The sequence below is a fragment of the Sphaerulina musiva genome, assembly GCF_000320565.1.
Source record: "Sphaerulina musiva SO2202 unplaced genomic scaffold SEPMUscaffold_6, whole genome shotgun sequence".
NCBI lineage: Eukaryota > Fungi > Ascomycota > Dothideomycetes > Mycosphaerellales > Mycosphaerellaceae > Sphaerulina > Sphaerulina musiva.
Window position 1 is genome coordinate 1,642,165 of NW_016017388.1, and position 18,718 is coordinate 1,660,882.

Sequence of the window (18,718 nt, forward strand, 5' to 3'; positions counted from 1 at the left end):
TCTCCCTCGTTCGCTCCAATTGCGTACAGCGATCTCTTCGTAGTTCCGCAAACGTCTCGAGCTCACAATCATTGCCTTCATTTCCGTCCCTGCTCACGCCCGAACAACTCTCCTCGAGTGGAGACTGCTGCCCAGTAGATCTAGTAGACGATGACCTATCAGGCTGGCCATTTCATCCATACGTACCTGTGCGTTGTTCCCGTTGCCGTCGTGCCCGTCAAGTACCTTTGTGGCTCCGATCAAATTCCAGGCTTATGTTCTGATAGTCTTTGGTGTGCCAGTATGTAACCAGACCGAAGGGACAAGTGAGGTCGCCAAGGCCGCCAGAGTCCTTTGCGCCTGAGGCACTCACTCCACATGCGCTCATAACAAACTCTAATTTACGAACATCCCTGCAATCGCGTGCAAGAGAACTTTCAAAGAACAACAATATCCGCCGCCGCACTTTCTTGGGGACTTTTCACAAACATCAACACTCGAATCATACCACACTCTTTGCACTGCCATCTCTCACTCAAAGCCAGTAGAGCTGGGATGAGAAGTTTCCTCAACAGCCCACTCCGCGTCAATACAGCACGCATACCAGCCTATCTGCACTGCCGTCCCTCACTCAACATCAGCACAACTTTGATCAGAATGGCAGGAACTACAGCGCCGGATGCGCAGCCTTGGAGCAGCATGAAGGGAAAACTGAACGACGGTCTGCTTCGCGGTCTGGCTGGGATGGGATATGAGTGAGGAAAACGTCTGATCCAGGTTGACCGCCTTGAGGGCTACATGCTGACTATCGCAGGTTCATGAGTCCCGTGCAACAGAAAGTCTTGTCTGAATTACCATCTTTCAGCGCTGATTGCCTCGTGCAAGCAAAGACCGGAACAGGAAAGACGATCGCGTTCTTGCTCCCAGCTCTGCATTCTCTTCTGGCGAATCCCAACGTCCCACGGGGTCAAGTCGGAATTCTGATCTGCTCACCAACTCGTGAACTTGCGCTCCAAATTGCAAAGGAATGCAACGCAGTCACTGCACAGCTGCCGTCTCGACTGGAATGCCACACTGCATACGGTGGCACGTCTAAAGAGCGCGACCTCAAGGCGTTCCTCAATGGAGATCCCAAGATTGTTGTTGCTACTCCCGGTCGACTGAACGACTACCTCAACGACGAATACGTTGCTGAGAAATTTACAAACCTACGCACATTGGTACTTGACGAAGCAGATCAAATGCTCGAGGCAGGATTCCTGGTTGCAATCAATGAGATTCTGCGCCGTGTACCACCCAAGGACAAGACTCACTGGCAAGGGATGTGCTTTTCCGCCACGATTCCCGAGAAGATCAAGAGTGTCCTACCCAAGATTCTGAGCAAACAACACACCCACCTTTCTACCGTCGATCCGAATGAGACACCGACCATTGATCGTGTTCTGCAGCACTCCGTCATTGTGCCGTCCAATTACGAAGTATATCCAGCATTGTGGGCTCTTCTTCAACAAGAGTATGCCGCCACTAAGGGTGATTTCAAAGTCATTGTCTTTGGTTGTACGGCAAACGGTGTCGCTCTCATGCACGCCCTCTTCACCAATCTTCTACACTCCAATAACGCCATCAAAGTCTTCCAGCTCCAGTCTCGTCTAACTCAAGCGAACAGAACGAGAACCACAAACGAGTTCAAGGAGGCGAAGGCTGGCGTCATGTTCGCGTCGGACGTGATTGGTCGCGGCATGGACTTTCCGAATGTTTCCCACGTCATTCAAGTCGGGCTGCCCTCCAACGGCGATCAATACGTTCATCGTGTTGGGCGCACAGCTCGTGCTGGTAATGAGGGACGTGCAATGATTCTACTGACTCAGCGTGAAAGCTTCTTTCTCAAAGTCAACAAGCGGTTACCGATCACTCCATACCCTGCAGACCTTACTGGTGCGGCGATAACAGAGCAAGCCCGAGAAGTGCAGATTGCATTCGCTGACGTCCAAGAGATTACGAAATCCAAGGCATACCAAGCTTGGCTCGGTTTCCACAAGGTCTTCACAAAGCAACTGCAACTTACAAATGATGGATTAGTGGAGCAAGTCAACGAGTACGCCGCGGCCATGGGCTGTCCGGAGCCTCCCATGATTGACAAGCGTGTAGTGGGGAAAATGGGCTTGAAGGGAGTACGTGGATTGAATATTGGGCTTGTCGAGACCACGGGTGGCGGCCGCGGAGGCCGAGGGGGCCGAGGAGGCGGTCATGGAGGGGATAATCGGATTGGTGGTGGCGAAAGTAATGGCAGGATCGAGAAGAATGGAGGAGGTCGTGGAGGATCTGGTGCAGGTGGTCGTGGTCGTGGCAGAGGCGGTGGTGCCCGCAGAGGCCAATGAGTGGGCTAGCTATCATTTGGATGCCAGCCCAGGTTCTGCAGACGAAAGGGGAGATGTGTGTTGCTCGAGAGATCCACTTCCAGCACTCACATCCTGTTAAAGTATGAGGAAGGCATTGGAGGTGGAGAGGACAAATTCTTTGGTCCTATTCAAGGCATGAGCGAGTTGGAAATGGTACCTCACTGGTAGGCAAGTCGCCAACATGTTGATGAGCACTCACGCCAACTGGCCAATGAATGGAAGGCCATCCCGAGTAATTGAGTGTACGAGCTATAACCGTCTAAGAAGCCAGGGCAGGTGGCTGACTAAATGGAGTAGGAGGCTGAATACCTCGAACATGAAAATGCCAAGTAGTGGGGTGAGGACCGGGTGTGGGAACGAGGAGCTCGCAGCTACAATATTGAACATTCATAAAACTGACTTGCCTGGTCACGTCTACAAGTGTGTTAGAGGTGCCGGACAAGCTACCTCGGCCGAGACCCAGGTGATTATCCTTGCCGCCTATCTTTCAAGCGTTGTGGCCGAGAAGACTTTGACAGTTCAGTACTACTGATCACTATAGTTCTAGATAATTGCCAATTCTCCAGAACTCTGAAGAGTGAAGGCTGTAGTATATCCAATTACTATAATCTCTAGACTTCTGCAAATTGAAGAATAGCTCTCAGCAACAGCCATATTTGCAACACTAAGAAAGGTATATTCGCTGTTTGTTCTTTAAACTGTTGGTGTGAATTTAGGGTTTCTAGTCTATACTATGATCCTTTATACTTTCTATAGAAATGGCGCATGCAGTATACAATATCTGTATATTTTACCTATCCCTAGAAACAGGTCTTAAAATCGATAAGGCAGTAGGTGTTGTCTTGGCGTAAAGTGCTTTAGGAGGAGTACAAGGAGGAGGAGTACAAGGAGGAGGAGTAGAAGGAGGAGGAGTAGAAGGAGTAGGAGTAGGAGTAGGAGTAGAGAGAGAATAAATGCTCAATATTCAGAATTCTGTCTCGAGGGGACGAAACCTTAGAGAAAAGATACTTAATAATCGGCGTTCCTGTAAGGCTCTGTAGATTTCTAGGATCTTAGACTCGTAGAACCCTATAAGACCTAGTATATTAGGTAGAAAGGAGGTTAAAGACTTGTACATAGCTTTCTACGAAGATGTTTCTATATTATTTTAGAAGATACTAGAAGAGCTAATTGAGAATAGGGTAGAGCGTTTCTCTAAGCATCTATAGCTTTCTAGGACCCTATCGAGAGAAAGTTAAAGACAAGGTGCTGAAAGCTTTACTTATCTGACAGATTATAGATACTGTTTCCTTAGTTCGTTTTCTAGGAAATTGGATCTCTCTAGAGAATACAATAACTAGACGACGACTGGTCCTTTCGATCAACCCTTCTAAAGATAACCTCTTTCATACGTATAGTAGTTAGTATAAGTAGGTTAGAGTTCGGTACTAAGACCGAAGTAGCTTACGATTAATTAATACTAAATATCGAATCGTAGATTGTTTAGGTTAGCAAGCGCTTATAAACAGGCTAGGGGCTAGTATAGGTATAGGTGTAGGTGTAAGTATAGGTATAGGTACTGTAGTAGTATATATAGTAAGCTTCGTCTTTCTAGAGGATAGTAGGCTAGCTCTTAAATAGCTAGGTATACCTAGTACTATAAAGGGCAAGCCCTTAGGTACTGCCCTAGGAGATCTATAGCATTACGTATCTAAGTTATATACTTTCCTAGGTTACGTACAATAGCATACTACTGCCCCTAAATATAGCTACCGTACTCTGTCCCTTTTCCTCTATAGAGCGACTCGAGTAGCTAGTCTTCCTTCTATATTATACTTACTATATTGATATTATAAGACTGCTATATATTCGTTGTTCTCCTATAACAGTAAGTACGATTAATACTATAGCGTCCCCTAATTAGAATACGCTAGAAGTTAGATAAGCAACAGCGTACTCTAGTATAGGCCCTTTGCTAGAAGATCTACTTAGCGTAATAGAATAGATATATCTCCGGTAGTAATAGAAATCGCCCTAAAAGACGCGTACTCTACTCCTCCTACTGCCTTAGTTACAACCCCTTAGTTGTCCGCTTATTCTATAGTAGACAAGGCCCTGTAGAGCGCCTAACTAATTGACTAGCTTAGAATTAATACAACAACTACTAGCTACGATAATCTAATCGCAATCTGCCTAAGAAACTAGCCATTATAGTTATAGTGCACCTCTGCCTCAGGCTATAACTTTCTAGAACGTTACTTTCTCTACCTATAGTACTACTATATATATCACTATATAAGCGACGGCAACAATATATATAAGTATAACGCGATTGCCGCTATCTCTAAAATACCTACTACTGCTAATACTATATCTTAGGCCTATAATTAGCTCCGTATTTACCGTTACTATACTATTATTGTATCGCTATATTGCTTTATCCGCTAAAATAACGCGATTGCTACTACTACTACTACTACTACTACTACTACTACTACTACTACTACTACTACTACTACTACTACTACTACTACTACTACTACTACTACTACTACTACTACTACTACTACTACTACTACTACTACTACTATATCTCTATTGTCTAATTAGCTTTATACTTACCTTATAGCCGGAATAGTAGCAGTTTCGGTCGATTCTGCGACTATTGTCGATAGTTTAACGCTCTTATCTCTTAAGGCCTATCTAGGTCTAGTATCTCTAGAATCTCGTAACCTACGGACATATTCTACCTACCTAGCGCTAGCGTCCTATACCTGACTATCTATAAGCTTTCCTAGAGCTACGAATTAGTATATAGGTTATATCTTAGCGTCGAGTAGCTACGAGGATTGTCGTTAAAGTTGCTTGTTTAACTACTACTATATAGTAGTATTCTATACTCGTATATATACGTATTTCCTCTAGTAACTCCGCTGTACTCTAATCGGCTGTACTCTGATTTAGCGAGGCCTATATAGGAGTTAGCGTATAATCGTCTATATTAGAGTATATAGTATCTAGTCTATAGTAGTAGATACTATATACCCTACTTATACCGTTTACGGCTCTACGCTATAGGCAATATATAGTCTGTAGTAGTAGATACTATATATCTTACTTATACCGTTTATAGCTCTACGATATAGTATATAACCTACTATACAGTTATACCTAGATAGATAGCTTAGCCTATTCAGTCGTCTACGCTTCGGTAGTAGTATATCCTTATAGTATACGAGCTAGTTATTTAATAGTTTATCTACTAATACTAATACAAATACGAATACAAATACGAATACAAATATAAATACAAATACTAATAGAGTGTTACTAAATAAGTTAATTATAGGCGTCTGAGCTATATTAGTAGCTACTATTAGAGGTACTTATACTAGGTAAGCTAGTTCTAGTCGCTCTATATATAAAGCTTTGTACCGAGTACTAGTAGATCTAGTACTAGTACTATAAGCTATAGTTATATAGTATCTTCTATATAGACGTATAAAATATTCTTATAAGCGCCTACCTTACTTAATAATAAAGCGGGTCAGTTACAGAATGAAGTTACTATAGCCGAAGTTACTATTTGTTACTATAAGTTATTATTAGTTACTTCTATCTACCTATAGACGCTAGTATACTGCTACTCGTAGTCTATATACTCCTTCTTACGCTATATCTCTAAGAGTTCTTTCTACTTATATAGCTTAAGCAATCGCTTCGTAGGTATAATACAGATAAGCTATATATAGAAGCGATAACTAGTACTAGTAATAAACGCTATAGTAGCGCGATTACGAGCCTGTCTAACCTTTATATTATAGCGTACAATATAGTACTCTATAAATAGTACTGTATTATATAGAAATATAAGGATATTGCTACGTATAGAGACAATCTATCCTTTTAGATATCAATAAGCAGACTTATCCGGGGATATAGTAGTTATACTATAGTATAGAATCCGGTCAGTCTACGCCTTTACGTACTTCTTCTTATATAACTTAAGCTATATATTCTATAGGTAGCGCTCTATAACTTACTAACGATTATCGTTATGTATTGTAACCTCTTTATCCCCGCGCTCTCGAAGCTTCTTATAGGTATCTATATACTCTAGCTTGCTTAGTACGTTAATAATATCGTTATAGAATGTTATAAATTCCTTACCCTCTAACGCAAGCCTATTCTTACCTGTCGTCTTATCCGGTTTATAGCTAATAACAGATATAGCCTAAGCCTTAACGTCCCTATATATACACTATAAATAGAGTATTGTTAGTAAACTTAGAAAGATACTCTTAAGAGCCCTAATAAGAGCTTAGTCGCAATTGTAGAAGAATACTATAGGTTACTGAATATCGTTAGTTTCTATAAGTTTAAGGAACATACATAGTAGCTATTTAAAGTCTGTCTCTTGCTCGTTGTCGATATATACGAGTACTACTAGTATATAGATACTAATAGTAGTAACTACTATAATAACTATAATAGGTATATTATACTCGTTGATTCGATAGGTAACGTCTAGAAAAATACGCGAGCCCCTATTATCCTTAAAGATACTAACGATGTCTTTATATACAAAGAATAGGTATATAAGCGTACTTCTATCCTTTAGATAGTCGTAGAAGTAGTCTTTGTCTAGTATCTAGATCGCGCGCTTGATAGGTATAATAAAGACTATATTAATAGCCTTAGTCTATACAAATTCGTTATAGATATCCTATATAATTACTAAGTTCTCGGAATAGGCTAGACTGTAGAATCGCTTAAAAGCTATAGACCGAGCCCGCTTTAGCTCTACGCCGCTATTCTAAGTATTAGAAAGGAACTCGTATACCTCCTTATTACGGAATTGTCGTCTATAGTTTGCTATATCTAACTATTCGCGCCGAAGGTAGTTACAGACTAGGTTCTTACCTAGTCTATATGTCTACCTACTATCTACGTTGTCGACGTCTTCCGCTATAGCTATTAACGAGAACGGAGAATTCTCCTTCTTACTCTTCTCGACATCTATAGATAGGGAGCGGGAGTGCTTTCAGTAAGAAGGGTATACCTAGCTACCCTTCGCTCTTAATTATATACGCCTGCTTAGTCTAGTACCGGCCTAGGACGCTAATAGGGAGAAAAGCGATATCTGTACTAGAGAAAATCTAACACTAGGCTAACCTACAAATCAGCGGAGGATTTAGAGGCTTAGCGAAGGAAGACCTTAATATCGAGATGTTTATCTAACTAGTAGAGATATACCTAAACGAGCTATCCCTTACGTCCTTCGCGAGAATAGCATTAAAAGTATACTACGCTTCCCTACTCGAGAACCTCTATACTAAGCTAGGGAGACGATAGCAAATACCGCTAGCTACCTATTAAATAGCCTACCTAGCTTTAGGCGGGATACTACTACTCGAATAGGAAAGAACCTTTGTTAACGATCCTTAGGGCTCTTTCCTAAAAACATATATCGCTATAGATAACCTAGAAGCGATCCGAAAACATAACGAGCTTACTAAACTACCGGGTCTATATATCTATACCGACGGCTCGCTTAAGAAAACGAAAAAGAGCTAAAACCTCGGGTGCTTAGCGATATCTATCGACGAGAGGATATACAAGGCTAAATTACTAGGTATCTTAGTAAGCTTCTTATTATTCTATATAGAAGTATATAGTCTCTATCTAGCGATAGAGCCAGTAGTTAGATAGGAGCTCTAGGAACCTATCTTTATCTATATAGATATTAGAGGCCTCGCTTAGGCAATTACGAACGACTTGGTCAAAATAGCGTAACTAGTAGTAAGAGGCTTCTATAGTCTCTATATAAGGTATCTAGCCTTTGTACGAGTAATATAGATCCCTATATATAGCGGAATTAAAGGTAATAAACTAGCGGATAAGCTAGCTATAGAAGTATCGGACAGATTAAAGCTAGGCTAAACCTAAATAACGATTAAACGAGTAGAGGTAGCGGACTATATGAAAGTTAATAGCGAGAAGCTCTAGGGACTTAAATAGAAAGCGACAACAATAGGAGCAGTACTCTACCGTATTATTTAAAAGCCGGCGAAAGAAAACCTCTAGAGACACTAGCTTACGAGTAGGCTATTAGGTAGTATTGTTACCTAAATAAGGATAGGCAAGATCGCCCTAAATTAATTCCTCTATCGAATCGACGCCGCCGAGTCCCTATACTACAACCTATATATTAATAACCTCGGATCTAGCTATAACTATAGGACGTCGCCTATATACTAACCTAATATCCTAGCTTTGAAACTAACCGTAAAGTAATGTTTATAAATATAGGGGAAAGAGTACTTAATATAAGCTACCTTCTCGGGGAGCCTACGATAGCTAAGTATGTAGTAATACTATTACTTAAGGTACGAGTCCTTAAGCAATTTAGAGTAATCGACGGGGACAGTAAGGAGGAGGAGCTAGGGGAACTCGACTCTAATAATAAGGCTATACTAAGTAACTAGAAGGCACTCCGAGCGGCTAAGCTATTAGCGAAAAAAGCTCGCCTAGCTTAACTCTACCTTATATAGAAAGGACGCTATTAACCGCGTAGGCGGTTAATATTATCGGATGTTTAATATCTAATATATAGTATACTCTTATTATAAACGTAACTATCGTTCCGAGCCTAGAGCCGTTAAATCGGCTATATATTAAAGCCTTACAACGTAGTTACTAACTAATTTAATAGAGACGAGCCCTATAAAAGAACGGATAGGAGGGATACTAAGCGGATATTAGGTAAAGGAGACTAGCGAGGACGAGACAAACGTATTTGAGAAGGTAGCTATACCCTCTCTAACGAGCTGCCTCTAAGGGTAGTATACTAATAAAGGTACCTAATCAATCTACGGACGAGATACTAATAGAAAAGGTAAGAACTGAATCAATACTAGAAAGCGAACCTCTACTATCTACTACCCTAAATCCTAAGTTAAGAAATTATCAAATAGCAGTATAGTATTAATCAATTTCTAGGCTAATTACAGCGAATCCGCGCTAATAGATGTTCGCCTTAGCGCTAACTTAAACAGAGGATTTAAGGGCAGTAGTAGGCGGGGCGACGATAGTAACGAGCGAGGGGGTAGAGCGGATATTAATAGCAACGTTATCAATTATTAAAGGGTGCCTAAAGCAGCGGGCGGAGACTTTATAGGGCCTCGGGTAAGCTCTTATTAGAGAGACTATAGATTTAGCTACGTAACACTTCGTGTTTCAAGACGGCTATATAAATAATATATTAATCAATCAATCAATTAATCAATCCTTCTTACTCTTCGCCTCTAGCTATATCGTAGGCCGCGAGCTATTCGTCTTACTAAGTATACTACTCTATATACCCTTAGAACAGACCTAGCGTATCTTATAACAACCTCCTACTTTATTAAACTTATAGCAGCCTTCTTTAACTATCTCGAAGCTATCCTCGCGCGCTTGTATATAGAATCCCTCTTCTATTATAGCGCGCGATAAGCAACCTTACTTCTGCTAATCGATAAACGGCTATAGGTAGAATCGTAGAATCGTAGTCGTAGTCGGGGTCGGCGCGCTTGCTCTATCCTCCTCCTTCGGTAATAATACTAGCGTAGAGTACGTTTGTTGTACTTTTAGAATATTCAAATATACTTATCCTCTTCGAATTCTTCGGATTAAAGTTTTGTCCAATCTATAGGTTCTACTAGTAAGCGTAGCGGTATTATTACTAATATTACTACTGATAACTATTGCGTAGAGCATTAAACTATAGCGCGGTGTTAGTACGTTGATATATTGATGTTTGATGTACTACCTAAGTAAGAGAGAAGGACGAAATCGATATATACGAAAGTAACGTTCTAGAAAGTTGTAGCCTAAGGCAGAGGTGTACTCTAACTATAGCTCTACTGCACTATAACTATAATGGCCGTAAGAACGTTAGGACCTTAAGAGTAAAAACCAGTATATTAGAATAGGAATATATATTCTTTCTATAACTACCTAATACGGCTAAGAAGCTCTTATTATCTCTACCTCGAAACCCGCGCTCTCTATCAAATACTACTAGGGTACTATCTACAATACTCTCCTAGCCTACGAGGGAGCTAGAATACGTTACTTCTAAGAAAATACGAGGCATTTTTTATATAACTCGATATAGTAATAAAAATGCCAAGGCTAGAATAGCCTTTCCTATTTAAAACACTCTTAGCCTCTTAGGGATAACCTTAGTACGAATACTAGCTAGATTTTAACGGACTCCTACTATAAGGCAAAGATAGGGAAATTATAAAAGGCGGGAGGGTAAATTTTAAAAGGCAGAAGGATCCTACTAAGCCGAAGCCGATAGAATACGACGACAATATATAGTATAGCAATACAAACAGTATAGAGGAGGCTTAGAATAACTATAGTAGCAATATATAAAAAGACTATATTGAATATTGTAAGAGTAGGGTGTATATAGTAATGTATAGAGCGTCCTTCCTACCGCGTAGGAAAAGGAACAAACTAATTCTTGTCCTTCGGAAAGGAGAGAGCGGCGTCGTATAATATACCCCTACGCCAAGCATGCGCAGGCGCTACGCTACGCGGGCGGTCGCCCGATAGCCGATCGCCCGACGACTCGGATTATACTGCTTCTATAGCCCGTCCTGCCTTAGACTAACGTACCTTAGGCTTAAATACCTAACCGCCCCCTAGGGCTATATACCTCTAGGCCTAGCTATTACAATTATCTCCTCTCCCTAATAGAGCTGTCCCTAGCGATATATTCTACGTGTCGTATACGGAGTATATACAGAGCGTATACGGAGATGCTCGTATTCTATATAGAGGCTAGCCTAGTCGTTATACTAGGAATCCTAGTAGTTACCCTAGGGCATTCTATATAGTAGAATATAAGGAAGTTAATAGAACGTAGAATACGACAGAAGAAAGCCCGCCTAGCAATAGGTAGTAGCAACGAGTAAGTATATTTCGTTCTCTACGCTGCGTCTTTTCTTCGTTCCTTAGTTCTTCTCTAAACTATTTTTTTAGGAAAAACTCTAAGCTCTTCGCACTATCCTCGTAACCTATACGTACGAGATATGCCTCCGAAGCGCGCGATAGCCGTAAAGGCGCCCGAGAAGCCTGTCCTAGAGCGCGATCTGCGTCGCGGTCGCGCTGCGGCTAGAGCGTATAATATTTGCCTCTGCTATATAGAGTATATATTCAAGGGTACGTCGAGACCTACGCGTTGTGTACGCCTTACCTACGTTTCTTCGCTAACCTAATCTAATAGTAGTAGACGCGAACGGCGTCGCCGAGCGCGCCTATAACGGCGTAATAGCTCCCGGCCGTAAGAAGAAGTGCTAGAGGTACGCGAAAGGGCGCTACGCGTACAAACGCGTAGTAGACCTAGACCTACTTCGGCAGGCGCGCTACCTACGCGTCCTATACGCGGCGCTTCGTTCTTATATAGCCGGTATACGCTCGGTATAGGTAATACAGCGCTTACAGCGGCTAGGGGGTAAGATTCTAGAGAGCAAGAAGGTGCTTGCCTCTAATAAGGGCAAGGCCGTCGGCGTCTACGAGACGCCGAAGAAGGGTAGTAGTAGTAGTATAGCTAGCGCGCCGGCGTCGAGCGCCCTAGCCGTAGCCGACTACCTAGAGATAGTAAAAGCTACCTCTGCCCTTTAGGGCATTTTTGAGCTATAGTACGAGGTAAGTTCTATCGCTTCGTACTCTACTTGTAGGCGTCGCTAACGTCTGTCGCAGATAGCTCGCTTAGCCGGCGCTGCCGGTACTACCTTAGATAGCGCGGTAGCGACCGCGTATCCCGATTATAGTAGCTAGGAGCCGTACCTATCGGACGGCGAGGAGGAGATAAGCCTGCCTAGTAATAGTAACGACGACGACGACGACGACGACGCCGGTAACGGTACTAGTAACGGTGCCGGTAACGGTACCGGTCCTACCGTTCCTCCTATTAGCCCTACTCCTACTGCTCCCTCTTCTAGTACTGCTAGTACCGGTAGTACCGTAGGTACCTAGCCCTCTTGTCGCGTTCGGTTAGCCTACGTTTCTAGTACGCTGTACGTAGGTTTTGGTGTTTTTGTTTTTATATATAGTGTTCCCGGCTTGGCCGGTTAAAAGCAAATTGATTCTTAATCTCTCTACCTACGTCTCGCTCGTACTATACTACTACGTTTCCGCTACGCTTCGAACTCGTCGAGGGCGGCGTACTTACTAATATACTCTTTAGGTTCCTATTAATCAAATTCCTCGGGCTAGCTACGCTAGCGTACTAAGTACTGTCGGATACCCTTCCTTAGACGCGTATCCAAGATCTTTTCTACCTCGTAGAGTCCTTCTTTATCGGCGAGTAGGAGGGTTCCCTTCTATACGTTACCTACGCGGCCCTTATAGGGCTCGAGATATAAGACGTAGAAGACGTTATAGATCTACGATCCTGCTAGTAGGGCTAGGCGGTACGCCTGCTTCCCTACGATATCGATTACCTTAAATAGCCCTACGAACTTATCTATAAACTTTTTCGTAGGTACCTTTAATCTTAGGTTCTTAGTAGATAGTAGTACTATATCCCCTACCTTAAACTCTATTGTAGTATACTTCGCGTTGAAGTACTTCGCCTACGCTTTACTAGCGCGTTACTAGCGCTTACTTAGGGTTTCGTAGTTCCGTTTCAGTCTCTCCGTAGCGTCTACTACGGCCGGTACCTCCCTTTCCGCGAGCTCGCCCCGAGCGTTACGCATACTTGTCGCTAGCTCCGGGTTGAAACTATATAGTGCCTTAAATAGTAATATCTTCAGGACGGCGTAATCGCTATTATTATACGCGAATTCCGCTTGTATAAGTATACTAGCCTAATCGTCCTACTGCTCTAAGTAGTAGATATATAGGTATGTCTCGATTACCTAGTCTATCTATTCGGTTTAACCGTCGGTTTGTATATAGAACGCTATACTAAGCCTATGTTTTACCTACGCCTTATAGCAGAAGTCTAACTAGAACTAGCTCGTAAATACCGAGCCTCTGTCGCTTACGATACCTACGGGTATACCGAACCGTTATACGATTTCGTTTACTAGGATGTCTACTAGGTCTACGCTAGTATATTTCTTCGTAGTTAGTACGAAGGTTACTATTTTAGTATACCTATCGACGATTACAAGGATCGTATCGTAGACGCGGTCGCTATGCTTGCTTAGCGGCAGGTCTATAATAAAGTCCTAGGTCAATTCTTAGAACGGCCTTTCTAGTATTAGTAGCGTAGCTAGTTCGCTATATAGACGGTAGCGTCGCGCTTTCGACTTTTGACAGGCGTTATAGATAGCGACGTATTCTGCTACCTCGGTAGCTATTCCCGGCTATAAGTACTTTCTCCGGATTAAGGCCGTTGTCTTGTCCTTTCCGAAGTGCCCTACTAACGGGTCGTCGTAGTATATACGTATTAGCTACGCCCTAAGTACGTAGTCCTTAGGTATATATAGCGCGTCGCCGACCTATAGGTTGCCTTCTTAGGCGACGTATTCCTCGAATACGCCCTAGTTACTTATCGCCTGCTTATATACTACGCGTACGTTAGGCTCTGCCTAGACGAGTACGCGGGTATATATTAGAATTAAGTTAGAGACGTTTACGTACGGCTGTTCGTCCTTAGACATAACTTAGGCAACGTAGATAGGCGACGTACAGTGCTACTATAGGTTAGCGTTAGTACCTCTCTTAACGCCGCGGTATAAACGATCGCCGGTAATACGGATACGTAATACCTTCGGGCTGTCTGCTTCTAATATACGTCCGTCCTATAGCTACAGCTTAGTTTGTAGGATAGGGAGGAGGTTAGTTACCTTACGCGACTTACATATATAATCGCTACGTCGCGACAGACCGTCGGCTAGGTTTCGCTTGCCTGCCTAGTAGGTAATAGTAAAATCGAAAGCCGCTAGGAATGTCGCCTAACGGGCCTATCGACCTGTAAGTTTCTTTATACCTATAAAGCCTCTTAAATTAGCGTAGTCGACGAGTACCTTAACCGTATACTAGGCGCCTTCGCAGTATAGCTGCTAAGCTTTAAATAATTCGACTACCGCTAATAATTCCGAGTCGTATATCTTGTAATTATATTCTACGGGGATTATCTTACAGGAGTAGAAAGCGATAGAGTACTATTCAGAGCCGAAGAGTTAGCTTAGGATACCTACGATAGTAAACACCGAGGCGTCGCTTTCGATACGCAGCCGCAACGCCGGGTCAAAATGCCTTAATAGGGGTGCTTGCTAGAAACGCCGCTTAATCTCTTAAAACGTATACTCCTCGGCTGCGCCCTACTAGATCGGTCCTAGCTTCCTGCCTTTTATAGCTCCCTTTAATAGTACCGTTAAGGGTACTACGATCCTCGAGTACTCGAAGATAAATCTACGATAAAAATTTGTAAATCCTAGAAAGGACTATACCTCCGTTAAGGTAGTCGGTATTAGCTACGCTCCGATTGCGTCTACCCTACGAGGGTCTATCTTTACGCCGCTAGGGGTTACGACGAACCCGAGGTAATCGACCTCCTTTATAAAGAATTTGTACTTTGCGTACTACGCGTAGAGTACGAATTTGCGGAGCCTCTTAAGCACTTCGCGTATATCCTTTATATACTGCTTGCGTGTCTTGCTATAGATAAGGATATCGTCGAGGTATACTACGTAGGTAATATTAACTAGTCCTACTAGAGCTCGGTTGATATACGCCTAGAACGTCGCTAGGGCGTTAGTTAGACCGAAAGGTATAACCTTATACTAGAAGTAACCGTAGCGCGTACGGAACGTAGTCTTCTAGCGGTCGCTTTCCTTAATCTTAATATAGTAGTAGGCATCGGCTAAGTCTAGGTACGTAAACTATTCGGCTCCTATAAGCCTGTCTAGCGTTTCGCCTATAAGGGGCAGAGGGTACCGGTTTTTTACCGTAATTTCGTTTAGGCCGCGATAGTCTACGTATAGTCGTAGTAAACTATCCTTCTTTAGTACGAATAGTACCGGCGCGCCTACTTCACTTATACTAGTCTCAATCCAGTCGTGTTCTAGTACGTTAGTAATATATTTGTATAGGTACTTAAGTTTAGCGCCGGACTAGTAGTATAACGGTCGAAACGGTAGAACGGTGCCTAGCCGTAGGTCGATCGTATACTCTGCGCTATCTACTAGTTTGCTACGCTGTTCGTCTATAGGAAACAAGACGTCGTAGTAGTCCCGATATTCTATCGGCAACTCCGTAAGCTCTAACCCTGTATCTGTCCTATATACTATTACTACGTATACGTAGAACGAGTTCTTTAGGTCCTTAAAGAAATCCGGTACCTCTCGGACCCTAACGTATAAGTGCTCGCTACCGTAGCGCTATTCGTCGGTAGTACTGTCTACTACTACTTACTAGGTATAGCGCTACGGCCGCCCTAGGATAAGATTAGGTTCCGGCGTATCGTAGGTATAAAACAAGCCGCCTGTCGTACGCTCGTTACCTGTAGAGTCTACGAGGGTTATACGGATATAGTACGCTCTATAGTAGTAGCCTAACTAGCCTATAAACGAGCTCGCTAGCGGTAGGAGTACGTTCCTACGGACCGCGAGGTTATGCTTTAGTACGAAGCTGCGCGATACTACGTTAATATTAGTAGCATCGTCGAGTAGTATAATAGTAGGGGTACGCCCCTTATACGTCTCGACTTGTCCTTCGAGGATACGAGCATAGTGTACCTAGATAGGCAAAGGTATATCGCCGTTAAGATTAGTATCTAGAGATTGCGACTCTCCTCTAATGCCTTCTCTTTTTTCGACGCTTGCTCTTTAGGTACGGTAACCCTACGAACCGTATTCGCCTTATCGCGGCTTGTATAGTTAGGGTATACGGAGTCGGTCGTAATATATCCCTTCTTCTTATAGGAGTAACACTCTAGGTTCTCGTACCCGCGTACCGTCGACGGCGTTATAGTCGATAAGGTGCGCCCGTCGCGTAGGACCCTGCTCTTGCTATAATCCTATCGATCGTAGTTTCGCGGTACGTCGCTCTCGGTACGCTTACGTTTGCCCTACGCGCTATAGTTACGCTAATAGGGCTCGTCCTTAGTACGGACTACTAGGGCGTTGTCTACTTGTTCTAGGCGCCTTGCTAGGTTTACGAGCTCTACTCGCGTATTAGGGATAGTATATCCCTTAACGATGTCTCTACGTAGCGACGGCTTTAACTTTGCGAGGAAGTAGCGTATTAGCTACGCTTACGTATAGTTAAACTAGGCTTCTAGATAACTAAGCTACGCTACGAAATAACGGACGCTCTAGTCTAGGCCTTAACGTACCCTTTTATACTCGATTATTACGCCGATCTAACGGTTCGACTAATCGCCGACGGTATTACGGAGCTATTCCTTGAATTCCTTCTAAGTATAGTCCTCGGGGATTACGTCGGAATACTTGTCGTACTACGTCTCCTACGCTTCGCCTACGAGCTATATAATACCGTATAGGACCTTGTCTTAGTCGGTTCGATATTCTCGGAGGGCGCTAAGGAATACGACCTCGAGGTACCTAATAAAGTTACGACATTCCTTATCGGTATCTCCTTTGAACGGCTTAGGTTCTCGAATCTTAGGGCCTCTATATAGGGAGTAGGTACGCGACGGGTTCGTAGCCCGCCCGCGTACGTTACGTAGGTCCGTCGACCTAAGGTCTTCCTCGAGTCCGTCGAGAAGATCGGGCTCGGTATCGTCGTCGTCTATAGTAACTATAACGGCTAGGGTTAGTACTCGGCCCTAAATTTGCTCCTATAGACGTTAGTTTTCCCTCTCGAAGGCCTAAACTTCTAACTCTATACGGAGATGCTAATTTGCCTCCTCGAGCTGTATACGCCTAGTATACAGGTCGACTGCGTAGGCCTCCGGCTAGGTAGGAGCCTCCTCGAAAGGAGTCTCCCCTAGGTTCCCGTCTGCCTAGGCATTTGTAGAGCCCGATACCGTCTCCTCGGAAGGTTAGGTATCCTCGTCTACTTCGCCGATAACGCGGCCCGCCTACGCTATAGCTACGGCGCGGTCGCGTTACTATCGTAGGGCTATCGGACCTCTATAGATTACTACCCTTTAGAAGGATAGAAGAATTAGAAATATAAGAGTAGGGTATATATAGTAATATATAGAGCGTCCTTCCTACTACGTAGGAAAAGGAACAAACTAATTCTTGTCCTTCGGAAAGGAGAGAGCGGCGTCGTATAATATATCCCTATACTAAGTATACGCAGGCGCTGCGCCGCGCGGGCGGTCGCCCGATAGCCGATCGCCCGACAACTCGGATTGTACTACTTCTGCAGCCCGTCCTGCCTTAGGCTAATATACCTTAGGCTCAAATACCTAACCGCCCCCTAGAGCTATATGCCTCTAGGCCTGGCTGTTACAAATATATAATACAGCATTGTATTATTAACCGATAAACTTAGCTGAATCCTCTCTCTTATCTAAATCTAATACCCTCTTAGTCTAGAATCCCTTACAAAACTTATAATCTACTTTATTCTATAGGGTTTACTACTATTCTTGACATTAACTAACTATAGGCTAGAGAATTCCTATTAACTCTTGTCTACCCCTCCTATTAAATCTTTAGCCTAGTAGCCTAAATCGTACTTTACTAATACGTACGTACGTACGCGCTAGCTATATAAACTCGTTGTCTATATCTAGATCTATATCTGACTCGTAACTGCTATCTTCCTCTTGTCCTCTATCTAGTACTCTCTAATTAGTAGCAATCTACGCTAATATAGCGGCTTGTTGCTATAGTAGCTATACGAACTACTTATTTATAACTACTAGTTAGGCTTTTAGTAGTAGTATTAATTTTAGGAGCAGTATTAATCGTAGTATCGCTATAGCTAGCCGCTAAGTAGTAGTACTTCCGGATACGTTAGCATATAGCTCTCTACCTACCTTATACTTATAACGTATGCTATATACCTATAATATAGCGAGATAGGTCCCTTCTACTGCTACTATACGCTAGCTAGGCTATTAATAAACTAGCCGCTAGTCCTTACTATCACGACGTACTAGCTATATGTCGTCGTCCTTCCTAGGTACTGTTACGTTACGTCGATTCGGATCGAGCCGCTTAGAAAGAGCAGGCAGCCGCTATAATGTTAAGGTACCTATATTAGCGGCGTACGAGTATATTTAACGAGCGCTATATTTGCTTACTTAAGGCGGTAGCTTAAGAAGCCTATATACTTCTTCTATCGCCGTTGCTATTTGCTATCGCTATCGTAGTTACGGCCGCTACCGCTAATTTAGTGTAAAGAACATACTAGAACTCTCAGGTAAGTAA

The 18,718-nt window shown here is 43.0% G+C and overlaps 2 protein-coding genes across 2 annotated transcripts; both read left to right on the top strand.

Annotated features, from left to right (window-relative positions):
* The first annotated feature begins 529 nt into the window (after positions 1 to 529).
* On the top strand, positions 530 to 2,991 carry SEPMUDRAFT_126521 (DEAD-domain-containing protein). Its single transcript, XM_016902081.1, has 3 exons — positions 530 to 734; positions 794 to 2,620; positions 2,676 to 2,991. Exons 1-2 carry the CDS (start codon positions 637 to 639, stop codon positions 2,355 to 2,357), a joined length of 1,662 nt encoding a protein of 553 aa, XP_016760348.1. The 5' UTR covers positions 530 to 636; the 3' UTR covers positions 2,358 to 2,620; positions 2,676 to 2,991.
* On the top strand, positions 2,560 to 2,910 carry SEPMUDRAFT_109005 (uncharacterized protein; the record flags this gene model as incomplete). The annotated part of the gene is made up of 1 exon (XM_016900760.1): positions 2,560 to 2,910. One exon carries the CDS (start codon positions 2,560 to 2,562, stop codon positions 2,908 to 2,910), a length of 351 nt encoding a protein of 116 aa, XP_016760349.1.
* Positions 2,992 to 18,718: the final 15,727 nt, after the last annotated feature.